At 39.1% G+C, this 25912-nt stretch overlaps 1 protein-coding gene across 1 annotated transcript; it reads right to left on the bottom strand.

Moving 5' to 3' along the window:
* Window positions 1-6300: 6300 nt before the first annotated feature.
* On the bottom strand, window positions 6301-25545 carry OPALIN (oligodendrocytic myelin paranodal and inner loop protein). The gene is made up of 6 exons (XM_043990180.1): window positions 24959-25545; window positions 19510-19545; window positions 16793-16828; window positions 13333-13449; window positions 12045-12104; window positions 6301-10210 (listed from the first exon to the last, which is right to left on the bottom strand). Exons 1-6 carry the CDS (start codon window positions 24986-24988, stop codon window positions 10031-10033), a joined length of 459 nt encoding a protein of 152 aa, XP_043846115.1. The 5' UTR covers window positions 24989-25545; the 3' UTR covers window positions 6301-10030.
* Between the last annotated feature and the right edge of the window lie 367 nt (window positions 25546-25912).

Here is a 25912-nt window from a genome sequence, read left to right as displayed (position 1 = left end):
CAAGTGAAATGAAATATGCACAATAAAAACATGGTAGAAAAATATTGTAATATAATCTTTGTCTTTTATAGTAATAAACACTGATAATTATATACTACTCTGAAATTTGCAAAGCACCTCACATACATTATATTGATAAAGGCCCATTTGATGGATGGATGGAGAAACTGAGGTTCAGAGCAACTAGATGATTTACCCTTAGTTACATTCCTAGGAACTATCAGAGTTAAGAGTTGAGCTCACATCTTCCTGACTCTAAGTCTAACATTCTATCTTCCACTCTGTGCTGTTCCAATATATTTAAAGAAACAGTACATTTTAAAAACTTTTAAATGTACAGTGTTTTCTAATTAAGTTCCTACTCTAGACCTAATGCTTACAACATGAACTGAATTGTATGAATTCAAATTTGACTGATTCCAGAGGGAACTTGGCAGGCCAATGACATTGAAATACAATTATAACTTTTTTTAATAAGTCCCAAGATCCCAGGTGAAGAAATAAAATAAAAATATGCCATCAATGGTTCAAAATAAGGCTGAATTTTGTTATTGTTGTTTGGAAAGGCAACATGGTATATTAGAGTGTGTGCAGGGATTTAGAGTCAGAAGACTCTGCCAATTACAATCTGTGTGACCTTGGATAAGTCACTTAACTTTTCCAGGTCTAAGTTTTCTCATATGTAAAATGAGGGGGTTGTACTAGAGGCACTCTAAGCAACTTCCATCTCTAAATCTATTTTTTGTCTTTTAAGTACTTAAGAATCTCCATTAAATAACTAGGTAGCATTACTACATTTATCCTAACCAGTCATCTCTGCTTTTTGCCAATCACACCCAAAGTGGAGGAAGCAGATGGGGAAAACTGCATTCTTTCAGGGGATAACTATTTGATGTCAACATCAACATGGTGGACTCAACATTTTTTTGTAGTCTCCACTGATTTTCAAAAAGCACATTGGGATGATTTTATGTACAAGATGTAGCACAAGTTTGGACAAATCCATGGGCCAAGATGGAGAGACAACCTCCCCCCCCCCACTCCCCATCAAACCCCGCCCCCCTTTTCCATACTTCTGCTAGGTAATGAACTGACCCACAGGCTTGTGACTAGAACTCACACAGAAATTCATCTCTTCATGCAGAAACTACTCTTATACTCCATACCTTTGATGTTCTCCACCCCCAGTATGAGAATGGGAGGTAAATAAATCTGTTTTCTTTCCAGTAAAGCCATTAATTTAGGGGGGATCAAAGCTACAGAGATTCTCTTTGGAACACCCTTCACACCACCACCACCAACAACAACCAGTCGATATTGATTCGGTCCAACCAGAAAAGGAAAAAACGAGAGCCAGGAAAGGAAATGGGTATGTATGTGGTATGTGGGTGGGGGTGGGGTGGGAAGGAGGGCACTTATGTGAGCAGCTGCACTGGGTTTGAAGCAAAAGGGATTGAAACCCAGCTAGAGATAGTTGTGCCCCTCCCCAGCCCACAAGCTACTTAGGAAAGGGACTGAGGACAATAATAGACAAATTCCTCAATGTGGGAGGATGAGAAAGCTTTGCAGACAAACGCAGGAATGTACCCACCATCAAAGGGGAAGGAATAAGAAAATAAAAGGAGAATATAAGTGAAAAAATGCTTGAAAAAAGAAAAAAAGAAAAAAGAAAAAGAAAGATTTTAAGAGAAATAAAATTCCATTAAATACACTCAAATAAATCAACAGACAATATTCTAAAAACCTAAGAGAATAGGTAAGTATTATGTCCCCCCAGAGAGTATAAAATAATCTTAATAAGTACAGGGTCCAGGGCAGCTAGGTGGCACAATGGATAAAGTAGTGGCCCTGGATTCAGGAGGACCTGAGTTCAAATCCAGCCTCAGACATTTGACACTTAATAGCTGTGTGACCCTGGGCAAATCACTTAACCCTCATTGCCCTACCAAACAAACAAAATAAGTACAGGGTAGGCCAAAAGTCATGAGGGGTTTCAATATTTAATAACTCCTTTTTTGTTTTAATTTACAATACCATACCATCGTATACAGTATATATAGGAAATGAATATACATTATATGTGAAAAATCAAATCTCATAAGTGGTGAAAAATAAAGGAAGAATAATTTTCACAAAGTTATTAAAACATTGTGACTTTTGGCCCATCATGTATATAAAACAGAGGATAATGAACTGATACCTTATAAAACACAAAATGCTATAGAATCCCAAGAGAGTGTGGAGCAACATTAATAAATTCCAGAATGGTTCAAATAAGAAATTAAATATACTTCATAAAAGAAAATGGAATGGAGCAATGATCAGAATTTATGGCTTTCTCAGCAACAATAAATAACAGATTAGAAGAAAATTAAATCCATGGTGCCAAGTTTCTTCAACCAAAAAAAATCAAAAGAAAGAATAATAGATTCAGAATATAAAGATATTCAACTGGAGAAAAATCTGGCAGAAGAGAAGCAAAAGGCAATAACATGAAAGGTCACATGACATATACAAGCCAAAGACATTTTAATCTTGAAAAATAGGATATACAGATAATTTTAATATTACAGGAATACTAGAACATGATGAAATTTCAAAATCTAAGCATAACAATACAATCAATACAAACAAACCACCTAGAACTTTTTTTTTTAAGTGAGGCAATTGGGGTTAAGTGACTTGCCCAGGGTCACACAGCTAGTAAGTGTTAAGTGTCTGTGGCCAAATTTGAACTCAGGTACTCCTGACTCTGGGGCCAGTGCTCTATTCACTGCGCCACCTAGCTGCCCCACCCAGAACTTTTGAAAACAGAAACCAAAACAACAACCAAAAAGACCCACATATCACTATTAGAAGAGAAAAAACAATAACAACATACCCAATACATCAAATTCCAAGATACATGGTAGTTAAATTTAACAACACTAATGACAAAAAACAAGTTTTGCAAGCAGCCAGAAAGAAGAAAGACTTTCAAATATAAACTATAGCAAATTCAAATAACTCAAATCTATTCTAGAAACTGAAAAGGGAATGTAACAACATATTCTGAAAAGCATAAGAGCTCAAGATGCCAACCAAAATGACATACTCTGCACCCCGGAGCTGAAAAATTAACGGAGAAAAATGGCAGTGCAACAAAAGTGGATAATCAGTTAGTTTGAGAAGCAAAGGAGGAAGAGGAATGGAGCCAGCACTGACTACAGTCTGCTCAATACAGGAATACCTTGGAAATATCCTGGGTTCAGTTTCAGACCACTATAATAAAGCGAATATTGAAACAAAGGGGGTCACAAATTTTTTGCTATTCCAGTGCACATAAAAGTTATCTTTACACTATATTTTGACCTACTAAGTGTGTAATAGTATTTTCTAAAAAAGTAATTAAAATATTTTATTGCTAAAAGTGCTAGCCATCACCTAAGCCTTCAGTGAGTCATAATCTTTTTGCTGGTGGAGGGTCTTGCCTTCATTTCTATGGCGGCTGACTGATCAGGGTGGTGGTTGCCCAAGGTTGGGATGACTGTGGAAATGTCTCAAAAGAAGACAAAAATGAAGTTTGCTGCATTGATTGACCTTTCCCTTTCACTTGAACACTAAGAAGCCATTGTAGGGCTAGTAACTGGGCTAGTTTCAATATTGTTGTATCTCAGGGAATCAGGAGGCTGGAGGAGGAGAGAGACCCACAATGGCTAGATAGTGGAGTAGTCAGAACACATATAACATTTATTGATTGAATTCACCATCTTATATGGGCATGGTTTGTGGTGCCCCCAGACAATTACAATAATAACATCAAAGATCACTGATCACAAATCACCACAATAGATATAATAATAATGAAAAAGTTGGAATATTGTGAGAATTACTAAAATGTGACACAGAGACATGATGTGAGCACATGCTGTTGGAAAAATGGCATCGATAGACTTGCTTGATGCAGGGTTGCCACAACCCTTCAATCTGTAAAAAACAAAACCACAATATATGCAAAGCGCAATAAAGCAAAGTGCAATAAAACAAGGTATGCCTGTTGAGCCTAGGTAATTCAATGAAAAAAAAAAGGATGAATAGAGATTCTTCTCTCATCTTGCCAACAACAGGTATGGGAGATGTGAGGAAGAAGATCTTGGTCTGGGCTGTGTACCTAGATGAAATGAAAGGGTTCCATCTCTACTGTGAGGAAATGGGTGTCTCCTCTCGATGAGGATATAACAGTCAATCATACTCCTCCTGACCTGTTTTTAGGACAAAGATCTCAGATTCCCTCCTCCCCCTCTGGCAAACAAAATCACATGGTTCAAGGAGCCCCAAGTTGGTCTCAATAAGGTCAGCTCCTGAGCTATGTCCATATAAGGGAGGATTGAAGAATTGTCCCTGTATCACCTCCCCCTTTGGCTAAGAATTCAAAGAATGATTGTGGAAATTAGGGATGGGAATACTGCGTTCCAATTAGCTAGTTTTTGTGCATATATCATAACCCTTGAGTAATTGGACCAATGATGAAAAAGAGGAGGGTCTGTTCACATTAGGGACTAGATGATAAAACGGGCCTGTGAGCCTCCATTCTTGGCACCCACTAGCTGCACACTAGGGTGCCCCTTTCTTGAGAGAAGGAAATAAATGAGCCTTTGTTACATCGCTGCTGAGTTCCAGAGAATTATTGAGAAGAAGATTGTTTTTCCTCACATCTACCTAGTAGGGAAGGGGCAGGCAGTTAAGCCAGTTCTGCACCACTTTGGGGTTTTTTTGTTTTTTTTGTTTTGCAGGCAATGGGGGTTAAGTGACTTGCCCAGGGTCACACAGCTAGTAAGTGTCAAGTGTCTGAGGCCAGATTTGAACTCAGGTACTCCTAAATCCAGGGCCAGTGCTTTAACCACTGTGCCATCTAGCTGCCCCTCTACACCACTTTTAAGGCCTCTGTGCCATGATACAGTTGGTCTGTTTGTTGGGACCACAGTGTAGAGTATGAGAGAGCAGGGGCCAGACCATGAGAAGTTTATGGAAGCTTACCTATGGTAGACTAAGGTACTCTTTCCTTCCTTGGAACTATAGGTCAGGCAGTGAGGACCTCATGAGGCATGTGGATTTCCCCAGGTATCTTGGGTGGCCCATAGTCAAGACCCTGTACTGCTTGGGAGTTAGGACCCACAAAACATCTAGGAGAGGACTTGTCTGACAGTGTGCTGGCTCATAGCAGATGTTTAATAAATATTTATTGACTGACTAATCCTACATGGATGATCTCTGGGAAAAATTGCCCAGTGGAGGTAACTTTGAGAGAGACTATAAGTTTGTGTCACTGGCAAGAGAAATCACTAAGATAAGAATCCGACTCACTGTTTACATCTTCTAAAAAAAAGGAAAGCCTCTGAAAACTTTCCCTGTTTTTTTTAATAGGATACTTCCTCATTCTTCTGAGTAGAGGAACATTTACCAGAAAGTCTGGTTTTCTTTAAGTCTTTGTTATGTCCACAAGGAAGTTACAGAGCCTAGCAAAAAGTCTTGCACATAGCAGATGCTCAGCAAATATTTGTCCAGTGAATGAATAAAGATAAGATTTTCCCTTAGGAGAGCATTAGCTCAGAAATCACATTAATAGGCAGAGCTTCCAGAAATTCATCCTCATGCCTTCGGTATGCCACTAATTAGAATATCTTAAGTTGAACTGATCCTTGGAATAAGGAAATATGTTTCCTTGACTAATTCTTTGACTAGTCCAAAGTACTGCTTCAGTAGTATAATCATGCTCCTCTTTCCTGAATGGCTGGTACCCACACCCACACACAAAAGTCAATGACTAGAGAGGAAGTTGAGATACAAAAGATATTGGGGCAACAGTGATGGAGTTTAAAGGTGGAGAAACAGCAACTCCCTGAAAATCTGAGACCTCAAATGGAAGATCAAAACTCTTAGACTGGTGCTTTCCCAGTCTTTACCCCACTACTCAATGACATCTTAATTCCATACACAATTTCCTTTAGTAATGACCAACCTGGAGTTTTCGCGTGACTCAGGAATGGCTACCCAAAAAAAGAAGTCTATACAATTGCTCCATCTATCCAGAAACAATCAACACAAGTGCATCCAATCAGAAGAGAGAAGATTGAATTGATAAATGTCACCAGTTTCTTTGGAAACAAACTTACAACAGTGTGTAAAAGAATGGAATAATAATCAGCTGCCCTAAATTCCAGCATTGTAGGCTGTAGCAGAAGTATAGACAGGCCTCACCCCTCCCACCCCCATCATAAAGGGTGTCTCATTTCTCTGTAAAGATATGTGAGTTATGTTTGCTTCTTAGAGTGACCAGAAATGAGGACTTGTCTGTTGTATTATATTGTATTAGTGTGGTATGTAACACAAATTTAAACTCCATTTGTGTATGCATGTGTACATATGTACATATTTGTTTATATATATTCAACATATTAATGTAAGATAAGAACCACAAACAATACCCTGCAGAAGGAAAACTTACTTGCTTCTCACATTAAGAAAGAAAAATTATTTATTTTATGACAACAAATTATAACAGAATTATTTTTAATTATCTTATAAGAAATAAAATTATTATTAACATATTGGATGTTACCAATACCACAGCTACTAAGCTCTACTATATATGAATCAATGCTTTTTGCTTACCAAGTATGTCAATAGTTATTCCTCACAACCACCCTGTGAGCTAGGTTAGTATTGCTACCCCAAAAAGAAACAGAGACACAGGTTCAAAGTCATACAGTGAATCAATCACAGGTGGACCTGAGATACAAGCCCAAAGATTCCAATTTCTCATACCATAGAGCTAAGGATATCTTATGGATGGGCACCATCAGGTCATCTTCAGCCTTTCTCCTTACTTAGCTAATGGAAAATGACTTTTTAAGAGCCTGGTTATAAACAAAGACCATCTTTGGGTTCAGCCACAATTTTCTGGCCTGGAATGAATTGCAGTGATATTCATCCTCTAGGACTTACTTGGAATTTCAGACTCAGCAGACTGCTATTATGCGAATCTGTGAATTTTCCCATATTTATTGCTAATATCTTAAAACTTCTTCACTCTTTTCTCTTCTTATTCATTTGTTGTTGCATTTTGCTATTTCTTTTTCATTACCCAACCTGCCTTACTCTGGGAACTGTAAACAAATCAAGATGCTTCTGGAAAGAGCTTATCAGTTGACTTCCCTTTGACTGCTCACCATCCTTTTGCTATTCCCAGACCAAAATACCCTTCCCTGGTAACCACCCTCCTGTGTGTGTTATTTCCTCCTATTGATCTGATCAACCACAGTTGGATGCACTAGAACTTGACTCCAACGTGGTGATATCATTTTGGTCCTCTTTGAGAATGAAGGACAATAACCAACCAACCTATTTCCCCTATTATCAAGTAAGTTCTTTGAAGAAAGAGACTCTCTCACTTTTTTATTTATATCCTCTGACTTATCATAGTGCTTGGCAAACAGCAGGTATTTCATAAATAGTTTTCATTTTCATTCATTCAACAGACTTTGCAAAGTATTCTGGTTGGCACTGGAGAGGCAGCATGTTATACTGACAGTGCAGAGTGTTAAACATAGGTGTTGAAACAGCAGTCATGGGGAAGGGGAGGGATACATTGGTGATGTAAAAAAATAAAATATATTAACATTTTAAGGAGGGGATAACATATGGAATATGGTTTTCAATTTTGTAAATCACCTTATCGATGTTTATTACTATATTGAATAAGATACTTCCCTTTGCTCTCCTACTGAATCCTACATCCCACTGCAAGGACTACCTGATTTAAGCCTTGTTAGGATTGTTGAGTTCAATTTCTAAGAAAGTTCATTATGTAGGGATGGATTTGTTACTCCTCCATTCATTGCCTTTCCTCCAGCTGCCTCCTTAACTGTCCTCATTTCTAGGCCCATTTAACCAACTGGTTCTCATCATTACAGGCAGATAAACCCACTTCTAGGTTCTGTTTGTCCTGTTCCTGTTTCTGACACTTGGCACGTGATTCCACATGCAATGTTCTACCTTTTCCCTTTCTATCCAAGCACAATCTCCTAATTTAGTCTCTTCCTGCCTTTTCTGATAAGTAGCTCTTCTGGTTCAAGTCACTTCAAACACTGAATTGATGAAGAAGAGCTGATGGTTAGCCTGCAACTCCCACCCTTACCCCACAGCCCTTTGGGAAAGTTTATATGATTATTTTAATGGCATCTCTGAAAGCAGGTTATTGTCTGTGACAACAATTGCCTAAGGGAACAAATAGGGACTGAATAGGGATATGGGATGTACCTGCGATTTCCTTGATGGTAGGAACTCCCAGATGAGGACACTTCCTTTCTCATTCAGGTCAGCACCTTCTCTGTAACTTATATGCTTAGAAAGTATCCTAGAGCAATGAGAGTTTAAGTGACTTGCCCAAGGTCACATAGCCCATACGTGAGAAGTGAGACCTGAATCTAGGTCTTTCTGCTTTCAAGACCAGCACTCTGTCCACTATACCACACTGTCTATATACACACACACACACACACACACACACACACACACACACACACACACACACACACACACACACAAAATACATAGGGGCCAAAAAGTTAAGAACATTTTAAAGTATTTACAAAATGATCAAAGCAATCAATAATACTGAATGTGTTTCAAAGCAAAATACTATTGAAATCACTTCTTCTGATTTCCCACAAGATATCCCTTGGTTAGGGAAATCCAATTTTAAAAAGATGAATCCTACACTCTGCTCTGAAGGTCATCAAAGGAGGGGTAGAGGAAGTTTATAAATTAACAAAGGCTCTTTGTTAACAACCACAAAGCTCTTAACCCTGGATTGGACATTTGCAGAAGCACCCTTCCATTCATTCATTCAGTGAGCTTTTATTAAATGGGGCATTATATTAGGAGCTAGGGGTACAAAACCAAAAAAAATTTTTAAACCTGCCACAGCAACAACCAGATTCTACCTTCAAAGAGTTTCCCCATAGTATTCTAGTTGTGGGAAACAAGAGATAAGTTAAGAGAAAATACATACAAAGTAAATACAGGATAATCTGTGGGGAGAGGGCTCTAGCAGCTGGGATAACCAGGGAAGCCTTATGTACAGTATGGTGTATGAGCTGAGCTTTGAAGGAACCTAAAGATTCTAAGAGGCAGAGGGGAGGAGGGGGAATATTCCAACCATGAAAGACAGTCTGTGAAGGTACAGAGGTGGGAGGTGGCTATTAAGAGAGGTAGTTGGCCAATAAGGGGAAAAGGGACAATTAAAGATTATTTGAAGTTCACTGATGCATCACAAGTCCTTTGAAACACATTCAGAAACAAACTTGTAGAACTTTAGGCTGTGGATAGTAGATATTGCACATACATTTTCTAGCTTGTGTTGGTAGGTAACCCTATTGCTTTTTTCTACAATTTCTGATGGCTTTCACATCTACCAGACAGGGGAAAGCTAAGTAGAAGTTGTATTCAGTAGCTATCTTGTGAGCTGCCCTGAGGTGAATGTAACTGTTTACTCAAGTTAGTAATGACTTTGCCTCATCTATTACTTCTCCAGCCTCACATGGCTCCTCATGAAAATTGTTATTTCTTAAAACACAAGTCAAAACCTGATCTTTTGACTTCTTTGTCCCATGATTAAAGGTAGGCAAAGTGGGCAAGGTCAGACATGGGAAGATTAAAAATTGCTCAAAGTCGCCCAGAAAAACCAATGGGAGTGATAGAGATGGAATTCAAGTGCTTAAGGTCCTAGAACCATCATTCTTCTAAACAATAGACTTGGAGGAATGGCACCTCATCACCAAGTGCATCACTACTCAGGCAGAACCTAAATACTAATAGAATAAATAAACTCAAATGCCAATAAAAATTTTTTTTTCAGATCAGTGAAGAAAATTTGTGTTTGGCTAGGTATCACCTAGGCATTCTAATTGGCTCCCAGTGTAAACCCAAATGTTTCTTTCTCTGGTCTAGTTTTTTTGGAGTAAGTCTGAAATCAGTGACCAAGGGTATTTCATTTCCTGTCCCGTTTTGGTAAAAGCCACCTTGGCAAACTCGGCTTTTTTTCCATTTCAGTTCTAGGAAAGTAAGCATCATATGATAGCTCTTCTGTCCCCATTATGGTCTTCACATACACATGAGTCTCTTCCATCTCTATTGTTTCCTTTACATCCATGTCAGGGCTGCTGAGATTCTTGGAAAAACAAACAAAAGGACTAATGAAACTTGAGCAGCTTCATAATTTCTGTCATTAAAGTAATTTTTAGGTGTGTTCTCTCATATCCCTTGTCATCCCAATATTAAATAAAAATCTGTTTCCCCCCAAACCGCTAATAATTGGTTACTTTATATTCATCACCTATCTCAGATTTGAATTTCCCAAACAATAAGTCAGGATGCCCCCAGGAATTCCTAGAAGAATTTAGAGGGTTAGATTAATCATGAAACTACTGCAGTTCTTTAGCATGCCAATACAAGGCAAATTGCCTACTTTTCCTTCTTAGTTCCCTGGTTGCCATACTGGATTCAGCAGAAGCCTTATCTCTGGGAGCATAGAAAGGTCTATGCTTCTAAAGGTAGACATCAATGCCTTTCACAGCACAGAAAACAGCAATTGGCAAATGCACAAAGAAGAATTCTATTCATAACATTATTATGAAGATTGATTTGCCTCAAGTAAAAGTCCATACCTTGATTCTAAATGTTAGCACAAGAGATTAATTTACACAAATCATTGCAGCTGACAACCTATCAATCCCTAAATTGACTCTTAAGAATGATAACTCAGTTGCCAAGATAGATGTTGAGGTCTCTTACAGGGTTACTGTTAACAATAAAAACTATAGCTGAACCTTCCCTTTTAACAAACTGTTCCAGTGGTTCTCATAGTGTTGGTTTCTCCATAAAGATTTTACCATTTCATGTGTCATAGTCCTCAGGGGAGATATCACCTCAACAATCGGAATCCTATTCCTGACAAGGGTACCAACATTTTTCTGGCCACCTGGGTTCACAGCTCCTTCAACTCCTCACTCTCCTCCCATATCCTTTCACTTGACAAATCTGATCAAATGTACCTTCATGCCATCTCTTATCTATGTCCCCTTTTTCTCTATTCACACAGTCACTACCCTAATTCAGGTCCTCATCACTTCTCACAGCCTCCTAATATTGTGACATCATTAGCTCATATTTTCCATTTCTATTTTGGTGTGATTTTTTAAATGTCCATATTGATTGGTATAGTAGCATGTTTGCATAATTTATGGATAAGTAAATAGACATATATGAAGGGTATGGGCTTGAAAATTTTTTCTGATAAGAGTGCATGTTCAAAAAAGTTTGGAGACCATTGGTTGCTTTTGAGTATTGAAGTATTTCGGTCTCATTGACAACACCTTCAGATATGGCATCAAGGAAGGTCTATTAGAGAAAAGTTGCTGGGCAAGACTAAGTGAGCATCTACTGAGAATCATGCAATCTCAACAATTGAAAGGATTTCAAAAGTCATCTACATCAACCTGTACTTTGAAATGAATTCCTGGTAAGGTCTATGATCTTCCAACCTCTGAAGACCTACAGTTATGGGGAACTTGTTCCCTCTTATAGAAGCCCATTATTTTTTCAGATGGCTCTAATTATTGGGAAGTATTTCCATACATTGAACCAAAATCTGCATCAGAGCAACTTTCACTCATTGCCCATACCCTTTGGGGCTGAGCAAAATAAGCCTAATTCCACTTCTCCATTATAATCTCCAAAACCTTGAAGACAGCTGTTATGTCCCCATCTAAATCTTTTCTCTGGGCTGACCCCTAAGTAATGATAATTCCTACCTCATTCTAATATTCTCTCTCTCTCTCTCTCTCAGCATGTGTGTGTGCTTCCCTTTCTCCTCTGGTTTTCATTTTATGTCCCTCTCCCTTTTAACCCATTCTACTTTTGTACCCTCTCCTTTAAACAACAGGATTTAGAATCCATAAATTATTTATTGTGAGATATTAGGAAGTACAACTGAGAATCCTTACCTCCAATGATACCTCAGAACTGTCATAGACGTCTGAAAAATCATTTGGTCTTTGGTTCTCCTAAATTGGTAACAAAAATTTAAAGTGAAAAGATATGAACAACTTTTCTGAATTAACTCTGCCTAAGAGACTTTGAATGAGGGATCTGGACCCCCCAAATAGCCTGGTATTTATGAGAAAGAGAGATTTTCCCTTCTTTATTATGGAAGGGAAAAAAAGCATAGATGACAATACTCCTAGACATAACTGATTATAAACACCTTCATGCCTTGTTGCCGCCTCTCTTTAGACAGTTTTATCATCTGCTCTCTTTCCCTGTATGTTGTTCTTTGTTTTCAAAGTTACCCCATGTTGGCCTAGAGAGGTAGAATGCTTAGAACTTGGTCAAACATTGAAGACACCAAGGTCATCTGCTGCATCTTGGGCCGCCACCCGTTGTCTTGACTTTTGTCCTGTCACTGGACTTTGATGACTCATGAAAGAGAGTGAGGCTGAAAACTTTGTACAACTCTGCCTCACTTAAATCCAGTTCATGTGCCAGTTAGGATATCACTTGTAATTGTCTTTGAAAACAAACAACAACCTCTCCCTGCTCCAAATCTCTCCCCACTGCAATCTATAAACTGTACATAGCAGCCAAAGTGATTTTCCTAAAGCCCAAGTTTGATGGAATGGGAACTTGGTTTTACAATTATTTTTATTACTTATTAGACATTAAGAATTAAAACCAGGGGGCAGTTAGGTGGTGTAGCGGTTAAAGTACTGGCCCTGGATTCAGGAGGACCTGAGTTCAAATCTGGATTCAGACACTTGACACTTACTAGTTGTGTGCCACTGGGCGAGTTCCTTAGCCATCATTGCCCCACAAAAAGAAAGAAAGAAAGAAAGAAAGGAAGGAAGAAAGAAAGAAAGAAAGAAAGAAAGAAAGAAAGAAAGAAAGAAAGAAAGAAAGAAAGAAAGAAAGAAAGAAAGAAAGAAAGGATCAAAACCACAAAATTTCTCTACAAATGTCCTCCTAAGAGTGGATATTCTCATTAGCATAAGAATAAAACAGACATAATGTGAGAATGTTTTTGTCTGGCATCTACTGAGGGGACAGAAATGGAATCTAAGAATTCTAATTCCACAAATCAGGAAAGTCATTTACATGTAAGCTCCTTGAGGGCAGGGATTGTGTTGGTTTTGTCTTGCCTGATTTAGGCGCTTGCATACTTACATACTTAATAAATGCTCAATAGATGAATGTCATTTAGAGTCCTTCTCCAAACCAAGGGAAAGGGATAATCACCTGGGTATGCCCATCCTTTCTTCTTTCCCGAGTACAGACCACAATTAAAGCTACAAGAAGGACGATGGCCACCAAGGTTGGGATGCCTGCTGCCAACCCCAGAATTATGATACAACCCTAATGTGGAGAGATAGGAAGCATAGGATCAAATGCACCAATTTTTTAGTGATTGATTGTTCACCATTCCTTCTCACAAATGGTTAGTAAAGACGCAGTGTGCAAGAACTATGTCCAAACCACAGTCTTTATTCACTCACAAGGCTTACCCTAAACTGTAAGTTCCTTGAGAGCAGGGATGGTATTTTCCCCATATTTTTATTTTGTTTTGTAAATAGCAAGGAAACCATGCCCAGCACATAGTAGGTGCTTAATAAATGCTTGTTAACTTGACTTCTCTAGGGGGCAGCTAGGTGACACAGTGGATAAAGAGCTGGCCCTGGATTCAGGAGGACCTGAGTTCAAATCCGGCCTCAGCCACTTGACACTTACTAGCTGTGTGACCTTGGGCAAGTCACTTAACCCCCATTGCCCCACCAAAAAAAAAAACAAAAACCAAACCACAAAACTTGACTTCTCTAAATGTGACTACCTACTACAAATTATGTTGTGATGATGAATGATAATGATAACAATACATACATACTAAGAATGTTACATACATTATCTCATTTGGTTATTAAGCCAACCTGCTAAGATAAGTACTACTAATGTCAGCATCCCTCTTTTACAGGTGAGAGAACCCCAATTAGATCCTTATTGGCTCCTAATTCTGAGGCTAAGAGCAGCTAGAATCACCCCGCTAGCAAGTGTCTGAAGTGGGCAGGTCTTCCTGACTCCAATCCCAGCATTCTTTCCCCTATACTATGCTAATGTGCAACCTACAAAATCGGACACAGAGTGCCTTTGTGTGGAAGGAGCCTCCCTGGAGCATCGACTGAAAAGAGGGATGGGCCTCAAAGAACTCAGAGGCACCAAATTCTAACAGGAGCTGACATTAATGGGGCACTTCAAGGTTTATATGTACAACCCCCTCGGAGCCTTGTAACTACTCTGTGAGGCAGGAATTACAGGTGCTATTATCTGCATTATACAGAGGAGGAGACTAGGGCCCCAAGAGGCCCATGGCTACATAGGGAATACACATCAGAGGTGGGATTCCAACCTAGGTCTTCCTGAGTCTGTGTCCAGCACTCCCTCCATTATGCCATGCTGGCTTCCAGAAAACGGATGGACCATTGTATGGCATCCTGGTGTGGTACTAAAAAACAGTCTCTCAGGGTTAAGTGCCCATCCAAGACAATATCCTTTCCTTTACTACTGCTAAGTCATCCCACCCTTCTCTCTTCTCCACAAGAGAAAACACTCATGGGTTGTTCCAACCAAGCTCACGCATGCTTTTTTATTTACACTCCCTGACAAACTGAACAGTTTGTCTCTAGATTTCTAGGACTGTTCTTGGCTATTTCTAGCTTCTTTCTCAGTGCTCAAAGTGTTGACAAATCAAGCTCCTTTATCATTTTCCCAGTATCCCCTGAGAGCTATCGTCAGTCAACAAGCATTGATTTAGTGCCTTCTATTTGTCTTGAACTGAAAATCCACAGATCCATCATCATCCCATTTTCAAGATTTTCTCACTCATCAGAGAAAATAAGCTGCCTTGGAATAATCTCTGGTTGTGAATTTTTACCCCCAAATTCATCAAGGAGCTTTGATTTCATTTGTCTAGGAACTCCCTCCACCATCTGCTATAACTTAATAAAGTCTTTGGAATCTACTCATGCTTATGCAACTGTTCTTGTTGTATGTACTTCATACTTGAAGACCAGTGATGTCACGATATTGGGGTCAAGGTACAGTGAGTTCGACTGTGGCTGAGGACTTACACAACTATTAAGTGTCAGAGGTTGGATTTGAACCCAGGTTTTTGTGATCCCACATCCGTTGTTTCTATTCACCATGCCACGGAGGCAACTTGTAGAGAGCCATATACATATCAAGTGCTTTAAAAATATTTGTTCTGTTGAATTAAAGAGACAGTTTTGGAGGACACATCCAATGGCATGCTGGATTCAGCTCAAACCAGCTCTTGAAAGTAGATTGTTAAATTTTCAGTATGAGTATTTACGCCTTGAAAATAAACATAAGCTACAAATCAGGGTTTGATTTATTGTTTCTAGACTTAAGAAAGTTATGAAGAAAATGCTAGTAATATAAATTAAACTTAAAAGTGTGTCAAGAGCACTTTTTTTTTCCTCAGAGAGCTGGATGTTAAACATTTACCAGCACAGCCCTGGACAAATGAAAGCAGTAACCTCAGACTTATTAAGGTTGTAGTACATGGTGGAAAAGACTGTGAACACTTTATTTCAAGAAAATGATCAACAGTTACTTTCCTCTCCAATTTCCACACCTGGCCATCTGGATTTTATTCTATCATGCTAGTAGCTTTATTTAGTTTGATCGACCCGGAATTTCATTCCTCTTCTGACCTTCTAATACAGGAAGTACCCTGGGACCCTACTGCTCCTTTTTCTAATTGGCTACTTCCTCCCACAACCTCCATTTCAAGGAAAACACCCAGGCCAGCTCCTTCTTCCTATCTCTCTGGGCTCCATTCCTGACTCTCTGGACTTTCTCTATCATGCCCCTTTGGGGGAAGCTTCTCCTCCCCTTTTCCACTTACTTTTGTGTGTTGTCTTCTCCCATTAGAATGTAAGGTCCTTGAGGACAAGGACTGTCTTCCTTTCTGCTTGCACTTGGCACAGTGGATAGAGCACTGGCCCTGGAGTCAGAAGAACCCAAGTTCAAATCTCACCTCAGACACTTACTAGCTGTGTGACCCTGAGCAAGTCACTTAACTCAATTGCCAAAAAACATCCAGAGCCATCTCCAATCACCCTGATGTATATCTTTCCCCACTGGACTCAGATGGCTCTGGAGGAAAGAGTTAGGTTGGTGACCTTGCACAGCCCTCCCTCACTTAAATCCAATTCAGTGCAAGTCATGACATCACTCGGATGTCATAGTCCTCTTCAAGAACGAAGGACAATCAACAAACAACAACTTGTATTCCCAGTGTCTATTGCAGTGTCTTGCACATAGTAAACACTTGATAAATGCTTTTTGGTTTGACTTGCTGACTTGAGAAAAAAATTCCGCAAGTGGTATTCTGCACATAGCAAGAACTCATGGAACTTTATGAAGGAGAAGCTTAAAGTTGTGCTTTTAGATTTGTATCTCTACCACTTAGCATAGGGCCCTGCACATAAGTTTGTAATAATTACTTTTGCCTTTATTTATTCTTTCATTCGAATAATTGTAAATATATTGTGCTCTTTTTACATTATGTTCTACTTGCAAGCAGAGTTAGTAGGAAGATTTTTTGTATAAGAGAAAGACAAAGTTACATGTCATTTAATTTTGTTTTTCTAAAAAAATTTAAATTCAATGTTGTACTTACTTCTGTGATCACATCAGTAGCACCAGGGAAGGAAGTCTGTAGAGGGAGGAAAAAAACATGCATCTTGAGAAAACAAAATATTTAATAACGAATTGCTGTTTGCAAAACAGCTTGTCTGAAAATAGAATTTCTAGTTTCTGACCCTTTGCAAAATTAACTGATTTTTATAGCTATTCTTTTAAATTGAGAGTTGATTCATGCTCAGGAAAAAAATCAGATTTGATCCTATAGATCAATATTTCAGAAATCAATTCTTTTTTTTAAGTGAGGCAATTGGGGTTAAGTGACTTGCCCAGGGTCACACAGCTAGTAAGCATTAAGTGTCTGAGGCCGGATTTGAACTCAGGTACTCCTGACTCCAGGGCCATTGCTCTACCCACTGCACCACCTAGCTGCTCCAAAAATCAATTCTTAATAGCCTACTTTGTGTATTTACAGCATATAAGAGACAACAAGATGGTGCAGTGGGCAGGAAGACCTGATTTCAAATACAACCTCAGATACTTATTAGCTGTGTGACCTTGGGCAAATCAATGAACCTCTCTGCCTCAGTTTCCTCATCTACAAATTACAATAACAACACCTACAGTCACAGGGTTGTTGTGAGGATTAAATGAGATAATATTTGTAAAGCACTTGACACAGTTCCTGACACATAGTAGGTGTTTAATAAGTGCTTATTTCCTTCCTTTGTTCCAGTTTATCTGTAGAGGCAGGGTAACTTAGTGGATAGAATTCTGGGCTTAGAGTCAGGAAGACCTGGGTTAAATTGCTGTTTCTAGCACTAGCTGTGTCATACCTTCATCAAATGTCTTAAGATACTATGTATTTCAAGCAACTTCCTAAGACTTATCTATAGGTGGACTGTGATCTTCATTGGCAAAGAGAGTTCCTATACTGGGAGTTCTCATTCACGTATTTGAATTATCCACAGCAAATATTTGATTCCATCATCCAAGACACTTTGAGTTATATTTCACCTGCTTATAGGAAGAAAATTAACTTAATTAGAAACCATAAGATTTAGAGCTAGAACTCTTTCATGCTACTCATGAAAAAATTAAAGATTAGGAAGGTTTACCCAAGGTTACAAAGGTAGTAAGTAGCAGAGCCAGGATGTAAGACCAAGTGTTTGTCGTGGAGGGAGAGAGCTAGAGGAAAGAGGGAAAGGTTGGGGAATACTCCCATATTGCCATAATATTTGGGGATTAAGAGAGAAGACATTCAGTGGTGTGTAAATTCTTTGAACTAATTATCCTAAGTGACTGTGACCAAACTCTATAGTATGATCATATTACTTGCCATGAATTCTGATTCAGTAGGCATACTTTTAGCATGTCCAGGTTTAAAAAAAGACAGAAGTCTCCTGGGAAGTAGTGAGAGGTGAATTGGTAAAGACTGGGAGGGGCTGATACAGTGAAAGTGAAGGGCAGAGAGACATAAGACACGGCAGTCACCTCCTCTACCCCAGCATCCTTTCTAGACCTTGATGATGGGAGCAAAAGCTTCAGTCTAAGATTTCATAGTTCATCTGACTGCCCTCCCAAGTAGCTAGTGCTGTACAGGTTGCTACTGTTCTGAGATGGGAAGGTAAATGTATAAACAGAGCCTTCTATCACATCCTGGTCTCTGAAACTTCTGTTAAACTGATATGTTCTTCTCTTGATGTTTTGGGGAGATCATTGTGACCTTTGGAGACATTTGGGGAATAGCAGTTATTTGATAAAGAGTTCCATGAGTCTTTAATATCTGATCCAGTTCCTTGATATTTACTCTGCTATATTATTTTATCAAGTACTTTTTGCTTTGATTTCACGAATCATCTAGTTTGGTTTGCTCCAGAGTCATTGGATAGGGGCTCAGAGTTATGATTTTAACAGGTAAGTACCCAAACAATAATATATTTCATGAAAAATAAAGGTCCATATGCCTAGAGCTCAGGATGGGCTATCATTCTTTTATAATTCTTTTTGCCATTAATCTTGATGCCTCCTGGCTATTGCTACCCTGCCTCTTACCATTGACACAAGAGTCCCATCCTCTTTTTGAGGACAATGCACTATAAGGTTATCTACCTAATTATAGTATGTTCTGAGTCATATTGCCATACTACAAAAGGCATTTTCTTTCTCTCCCTCTTTTTTAGCCACCATTTCCTTATTATATTTTCACTCTTATCCCTCTTCATTCTCTCCTTCCCACACCTGTCTTCTTTCTTACCATTAAATTTACCTTCAATTTAACTGCTTTGTGTTAATATGTTGTGTGATTTCTTCTTTTTTAGTGATATGGTAGTGGTTCTCTTATACATAGCTCAGTATAGGGCCTCCACACACCTTAATTTTTCCTTGGGAGGTCGTTTTAATTCATCCTTCTCAGTCACCATTATAATTGCCCCAAAAAGGAGAAGCAGTGAGACCCACAGAAAAAATAAACAAGTAGAACTGGACCAACCTGTTAAGTTAAGAATACTTACACATAAGGCAGAACAAGTCAAGATGGAAAGTGAGTAAGGTGTTGAAACTGTATGCCCCTGGAAGCCAGGAACCTATGTTTTAACTTGAACACTAAATGCATTTTTTAAAAATTGGACCTTTCTCATCTATTCAATTTGCTTTGGCCTAACTTTAAATTTCTGTGCTATTCTACAGAGGCTTAATTAAAAAATTACACTAACCTTTGCTGATTTCTCCAGTGGAAAGGATAAGAATACTTACTGTGTTAGGTGGCAGTGTGAGATTTTGGATCAAATCCTGTAAGGGAAAAGGAAATATTAAAAATTATTTGCCATAGTCTGCCTGGTTTCTCCTCCTGATGCACTTCTAATTTGGGCAGATATTCCCTACTTAATCCCCATCTGCAGGCTCAACTCTATCCTAATCCTAGCCTTGGGATTCCTAGAAATTTTTTGTCTTAGGCTCTATCATGATAATTACCCCTCCCCCCAGTGTAGGGGATCCTGTCCACGAGCCCAATATCCCTGCTTTGTATCCTGGTCTTCAAGCACTTGTTCTCTGAGCCCAATTGTCCCATTTCCCATGTTTGGGTCCCTGATAGCAATTGTTTACAACCATTTACTAGCAGTGTGACCCTGGGCAAATCACTTCACCCTGTTTGCGTCAGCTTCTTCATCTGTAAAATGACTTGGAGAAGGAATTGGCAAAACCACTCCAGTATTGCTACCAAGAAAACCTCAAATGGGGTAGTAAAGAGTCAGACATGAATGAACAAAATTGGAGAGAATCCAGAAGAGGGTGATCAGGATGATGAAAGGTCTCAAGATCATGCTATAGAACATGTATCCAGGCATTGGCTTTTGAGGATGTGATATCATGTTGTTGACTTGTGTAGAGCTTGGGGTCTACTAACAGTGATACAAAAAAAAAGGAAATTGGCACTAATTCCTTTGAGGTAAAAAAAGCAAAAACTATTTGATATAATAACTCCTTTCCAATAGAAATAAATTTGGTGATGGTGAGGCTGTGATCTCATAGAAAGGGTTTTGTTGTTGTTGTTGTTGTTTTGTTTGATTTAGGGAGGTTTTGTTTGGTTTTTCTCTAATTTAAGGGACTATAGTCAACTGGTTCATTGCACTATTTAACATGAAAAGAGAAGACCAAGATATCCAGACTTCAGGGTGCCAAGTAATGTTTGAAAGGTATCAGTGGGCTCTGGTTTCTTTACCAATTTTGGATAGTCAAATACATTTAAAACCAAATTTATCTGATCCTAATTTAATTGTGATTTTATGTCCAGGCCATAAAACAAATATAACGGTGGCATGGTGTAGAGTCAAGAATGTTGAACTAGGAATAAGAAAATCTGGGTTCTATTCCAGGTTCTGCCACTATGCAGCTGTGTGATTTTGAGCAATTCACTGAACCTCTCTGAGCCTCTGCAAACTATCTTTAAAATGAAGTGATTGAACTAGGTCATTATCAAGACCCTTTTCCCTGATAAAGTTCTGTGCCTATGATCTAAATCTCAACAGAGAGTTATTGCTATGGGAAAGACACCTGCATTATATCTAAAAGGAATGCCTAGGAAATGTAAGGAATTAGGGTAGATTTTGACCATACAATTTTGGCTAGAGATGAACCCTGTAGATTGCTCATCACACAATCATGTAGAGGTAGACAACAGAACTTTAATAGCAAATAATAGAAAAAGAAATCATGGCAGCCCCTGGTTGTCTGGAATAATGTTCAGTATGTCCCTTAATGAGGAAATAGCATCATAGGCATACTATCTTTTATGAGAAAGGTATGAAGACAGCTCCTTACATAACCCATTACCTCTATAGTCAACTATTCCATTCTCTCTTCTTATTTCTCTTTGTTTGTTCTTGTTTTCCTTCTCTACCATTTCTGTATTAGAATGTTTCTTAGTTTGGGCACTGTATTGGTTTCCATCAATATCACCAACTAATAAGAGAACGTATTTCTTCTGGTTAGCAAACTGACCTCTTATCGTACCTCCTGTGATCTTTGCCCCTTAGCTTCCTCTCGCTCATTTCCAGATTCTTGTTTGTTTTTGTTTTTGGGGTTGTTTTTTTTGGCAGGGCAATGGGGGTTAAGTGACTTTGCCCAGGGTCACACAGCTAGTAAGTTTCAAGTGTCTGAGGCCAGATTTGAACTCAGGTACTCCTGAATCCAGGGCCAGCGCTTTAACCACTCACTGCACCATCTAGCTGCCCCCCCATTTCCAGATTCTTAACTAAAGATGCCTAAAGGTGGCAAACATCTCAATACTGCCTAATTAAGGTGTTGCTAGGTTCCATCCAGTCTTATAATGTCACTGTATTGTGATATTGAGTTGAGTTAATCCTGAGGATCATTTGAAGGAACTGGGGACGTTTAATCAGGATAAGAGAAAATTTGAGGAATATATCTTCACTCCCTGGAAATCTCTAGACATACCACCGCCCATGGCTTATTCCCATCCAGCATACATGTACTTTTCAGCTCCTTATTATGTGTTGTCTTCACCCATTAGAATGATTTATTTATCTATCTATCTATTTGTTTGTTTGTTTATTTATTTATTTATTTTTCATGTAAAGATAGTTCTCAACTTTTGTTTATACAAGCTTTCCAATTTCAGATTTTTCTCCCTCCCTCCCCTCCCTCTCCCCTCTCCACCCATTAGAATTTAAACTCTTTGCAGGAGGGTTTCCGAAAAACCTGAAAAGACTTATATGAAATGATACAAAGTGAAATGAGCGGAACCAGGAGAACATTCCACACAGTAACAGCAATATTCTATGATGATCAGCTATGAATGACTTAGCTATTCTCAGCAATACAATGATCCAAGACAATTTTGAAGGACTCATGACGAAAAATGCTATCCGCCTCCAGAGAAAAGACTGATGAAGTTTGGATGTAGATCAAAGCATACTTTTAAACGTTATTTTTCTTGTTCTGTTTTCTCCCCCACAACATGGGTAATATGGAAATATGTTTTGCATGACTGCAAATGTATCTATCTCAAATTACTTGCCTTCTCAATGAGGGAGGCAGAGGAAGGAAGGAAGGAGAGAATTTGGAACTAAAAATTTTTTGAAGGAGTGTTAGAAATTGTTTTTACATGTAATTGAAAAAAATATATTAATTTAAACTCACTGAAGACAGGAACTGTCTAATGAGCTTTTATCTGTATCCTCAGTGCTTACCATATTGTCTGGCTCAGTTAATCTCTCTGTTTCTCTCTGTCTCTGAATCTATGTCTATGTCTGTCTGTCTGTCTCTGTCTCTGTCTATCTCTGTCTCTCTGCCTCTCTCTCTGTCTCTGTCTGTCTGTCTGTCTCTGTCTCTGTCTATCTCTGTCTCTCTGCCTCTCTCTCTGTCTCTGTCTCTGTCTGTCTGTCTGTCTGTCTGTCTCTCTCTCTCTGTGACTATCATTTGGGGAAAGAGTTAGACTCATTTTTTTTTTGGTCCCAAAGGGAGGAACCAGGGGAAATGTATTCTATTTGACACGAGGCAAATTTAGACCCAATTTCAGGAAATGTTTCCCAACAATTAGAAATATCCATTGAGTTATTGGACTTCCCTTCAAACAAAAGTTGATTATCACCTATGGTTTTTTGTTTGTTTGTGTGTTTGTTTTGTTTTGTTTTGGTGAGGTAATGAGGGTTAAGTGAATTACCCAGGATCATACAGTTAGTAAGTGTCAAGTGTCTGAGGCTGGATTTGAACTCAGGTACTCCTGAATCCAGGGCCAGTGATCCGTGCCACCTAGCTGCCCCACAATGATCACTTATTATGAAATCAAAGTAGAGATTATTTGGGGGGAAATGGGCTGGTTTAAATCAGGGCGTCTTAAACTTTTCCCACTTGCGACTTCTTTTCACCAGAGAAATTTTTACAGGACCCCAGGTATATAGGTATATAAAATCAGTACACATAACCTTTTACTGTTGCCAATTTTTTTTGCCCCCCCCCCCTGCATTCAGTTACTTGACCCCACTTGGGGATGCTACCCCCTGTTTAAGAAGCTAGTGTTTAGATGAGTGCTCAGGTCCTGTCTAAATCTAAGCTTCTACAATTCTTAACATCAATCATGGTATAGATATATCATAATTTTAATAAAATCTGAAACATACGAAATACTTCTTTCTTTAGGATACTCAAAACAAGCATATCACCCTTCCAACCCTAGTAAGAACAGGGCTAAAGCCCATTGTCTAAGGAATGAGTGAATTTAGATTGGATGTTGTTTTGCTCTTGAAGAGAGCATTGTACTATTTTCTTCAAGGCATTAATATCTTTCTCCTATTGGCCCAAATCTCTGTCATTCTCATGGTAACAAACAGCATATGCAATGTCTCATTCCAGGTCACTCCCCATCTCCCAGATGTTACTTAGAAAGAAGCTTTGTCTCGTTCACACTGACATCAGCCCAGAGCTCACTGGTGAGACATTGCTGGGGAGCAGCTGTATCAGCCCTTGTATTGAGCATCGGCTCTCTGGACAGCACCTGGAGCCTTGATTTTATTTACATCAGTAGCTGTTTAGCTCTCTTAAGCCAAAGGATTCTGATCCAAGTTAGCTCAAAGGAGAACAGATGAGGAGACACCTATAACTTAAAAAGGAGAGATAGGCAAGGCTTAAATAAATACAGGCTCATCTGAATTCCTCTGGTCAGTAGACTTATCCTCTCAAAAGGAAAATGAGTAAGCTATATCCAAGCCCAGAAACAAATTCTCCAGCTATCAAACAGATAGACATGGGTTGATGGAGGGAAAGGGTCATAGGATTTTGAGTTATAAGGGCACTTAGTCATCTAGTCCAATCTCTTTGATTTCTGGATGAAGAAACTGAGCCCAAAGAGGGGGAAATGATCTGTTAAGGATTATCTAGATAGTAAGAGCCAGAAATGGAATGGCTACAAACCCAAGTCTTCTGATTTCAAACCCAGTACTTTTTTTTCTACTACTGACATTACCTCCTAAAGTGAAAGGGCCTTTTAAGAAGAGCCCCATTTTCCATCCCCTTCCTCCCCACTTTAGCCCTGTACCCCATTTCCCTCTTCCTCTGGGCTCAAGCCAGCCTGGAATCTAAAATCTACTGTCTTGCTCTTGGCAGGAAGCACATAGGGAGGCCCCCTTGGCATGATGTCAAGCTCCTTTCTTGATGCTCATGTGCCCTGGCATGGAACCAGCTAAGCATCCTCAGTTAAATAGTACTAGGAAAACATTAAGAATGTAATTTTTTAAGTAATTAGAATGATCAAGATAAATCCTGAAGAAGAGATATGAGAATGTGGAACACTGTCACACTTAATTGAAGTGTTAATTATTTTTGCTAAACTGCTTCTTTTTATTTAAGTGATGGTTTTCTGGGTTGAGCAGGGGGAGGGGTCTATTGGGAAATTAAGGTGATGTCAAAATAAAAGATGTCAATACAAATCGAGAACAAATTTACATGAAGTTTAAACACTCTATGGAAAATTATTCATGCTTGGTCAGTACGTAAAGCTTAATCTCTTGACCTCTTTATTTATAAAAGTGTGAAGAACTTCTTTCAGATGAGAAAATTTGTTTCTAAATATATCTTTTCAACAAATTGGAAGAAACTCTCATTAAAAAACCTTTCCATTTTCTTTCCTTAAGAGAAGCAAAATCATCAGTGGGGTAAAAAAAAAAAAATCCCCCTTTTCACTTACCATTTCTGCCGTTTGCATCTGGGATTTCATAAGTGTGTGGAACTCCAAGTGTGGAAACTTCCTCTACCAATGCAGATCAGCAATTCATTTGGGACTTGATAAAGAGTTCAATTCATTTGCAAATGGTCAGTTAGTAGGTATCAGAGTCCTTTCAGCACAGACTTCCCCCTGGCCCCAGAATTCATCAAATGAATCCAGATCAAAAAGAGGTGCCCTCCTACTGAATCTTCATATCTATCTGCAGGACTGTTGTACCTTCTGTGCCATTTGTGAAGGGAGGGAGCAAGAGAAAGCTGAGCTCAGTCTCTGCTTCCAGGGCATCAGACACGTATGGTCAGAAGGCAATTGTCTCAGCTGCTGCTGCCTGGTCTGAGTCTAGGGAGGCATCTGAGACCACATGTCCCTCAGAAAAGGAAAACTGCTCTTTGTCACCCTTTATTTGCACCATGTTGGATGCTTGCCTGCTTCTTGGGCAGTTGTTTGTTCCCCTTATTTTTCATTCTCCCTTTCTCCTCCTCACCTCTGAGGCCAAAGTCAACTCAATCCAAACTTGGAGGAAGCTACGGCGAGCGGCAGCAGCCTCACTGAAAAAGCAGTGGGTCACAGAATGGAAAGTGTGATGGCACCATCTCCAGCTGACAGGCTTCCAAATTCAACAGCTCTCCTGGCAGCTAGAAGAGGGACCCATTGCCAACATCAATACAGCAAGTAGATGTGCTGGTAGCAGTCTCTTAGAGTGTGCTTTTTCTGTTTTCTTATTTTCTTCAAGTATCAGATTTAGGGACACTAGACATTCTGGATGTATGATAAAGTGAGAGGCAATTTGATATAGTGAAGAGAGCCCGGGACCTGGAGACAGTCAAATTTTGCTTCAAATATTGACGAGCTGTGGACTGAGCAAGTTACTTAGCCACTGTCTGCCTCAGTTTTCTTATCTGTAAATTGGGGTTAACA

This window comes from Dromiciops gliroides, chromosome 2 (genome assembly GCF_019393635.1).
Source record: "Dromiciops gliroides isolate mDroGli1 chromosome 2, mDroGli1.pri, whole genome shotgun sequence".
NCBI lineage: Eukaryota > Metazoa > Chordata > Mammalia > Microbiotheria > Microbiotheriidae > Dromiciops > Dromiciops gliroides.
Note: the sequence above shows the minus strand (reverse complement) of the source record. Positions and strands in the feature narration are given on the sequence as shown.

Coding starts and splice junctions, on each gene's coding strand:
- OPALIN (XM_043990180.1), bottom strand. CDS start 24,988: ATGAAATCCCAGATGCAAACGGCAGAAATG. Junction 19,546..24,958: donor AGATGCAAACGGCAGAAATG/GTAAGTGAAAAG, acceptor TTTCCCTTACAG/GATTTGATCCAAAATCTCAC. Junction 13,450..16,792: donor CTACTGATGTGATCACAGAA/GTAAGTACAACA, acceptor TCTCCACATTAG/GGTTGTATCATAATTCTGGG.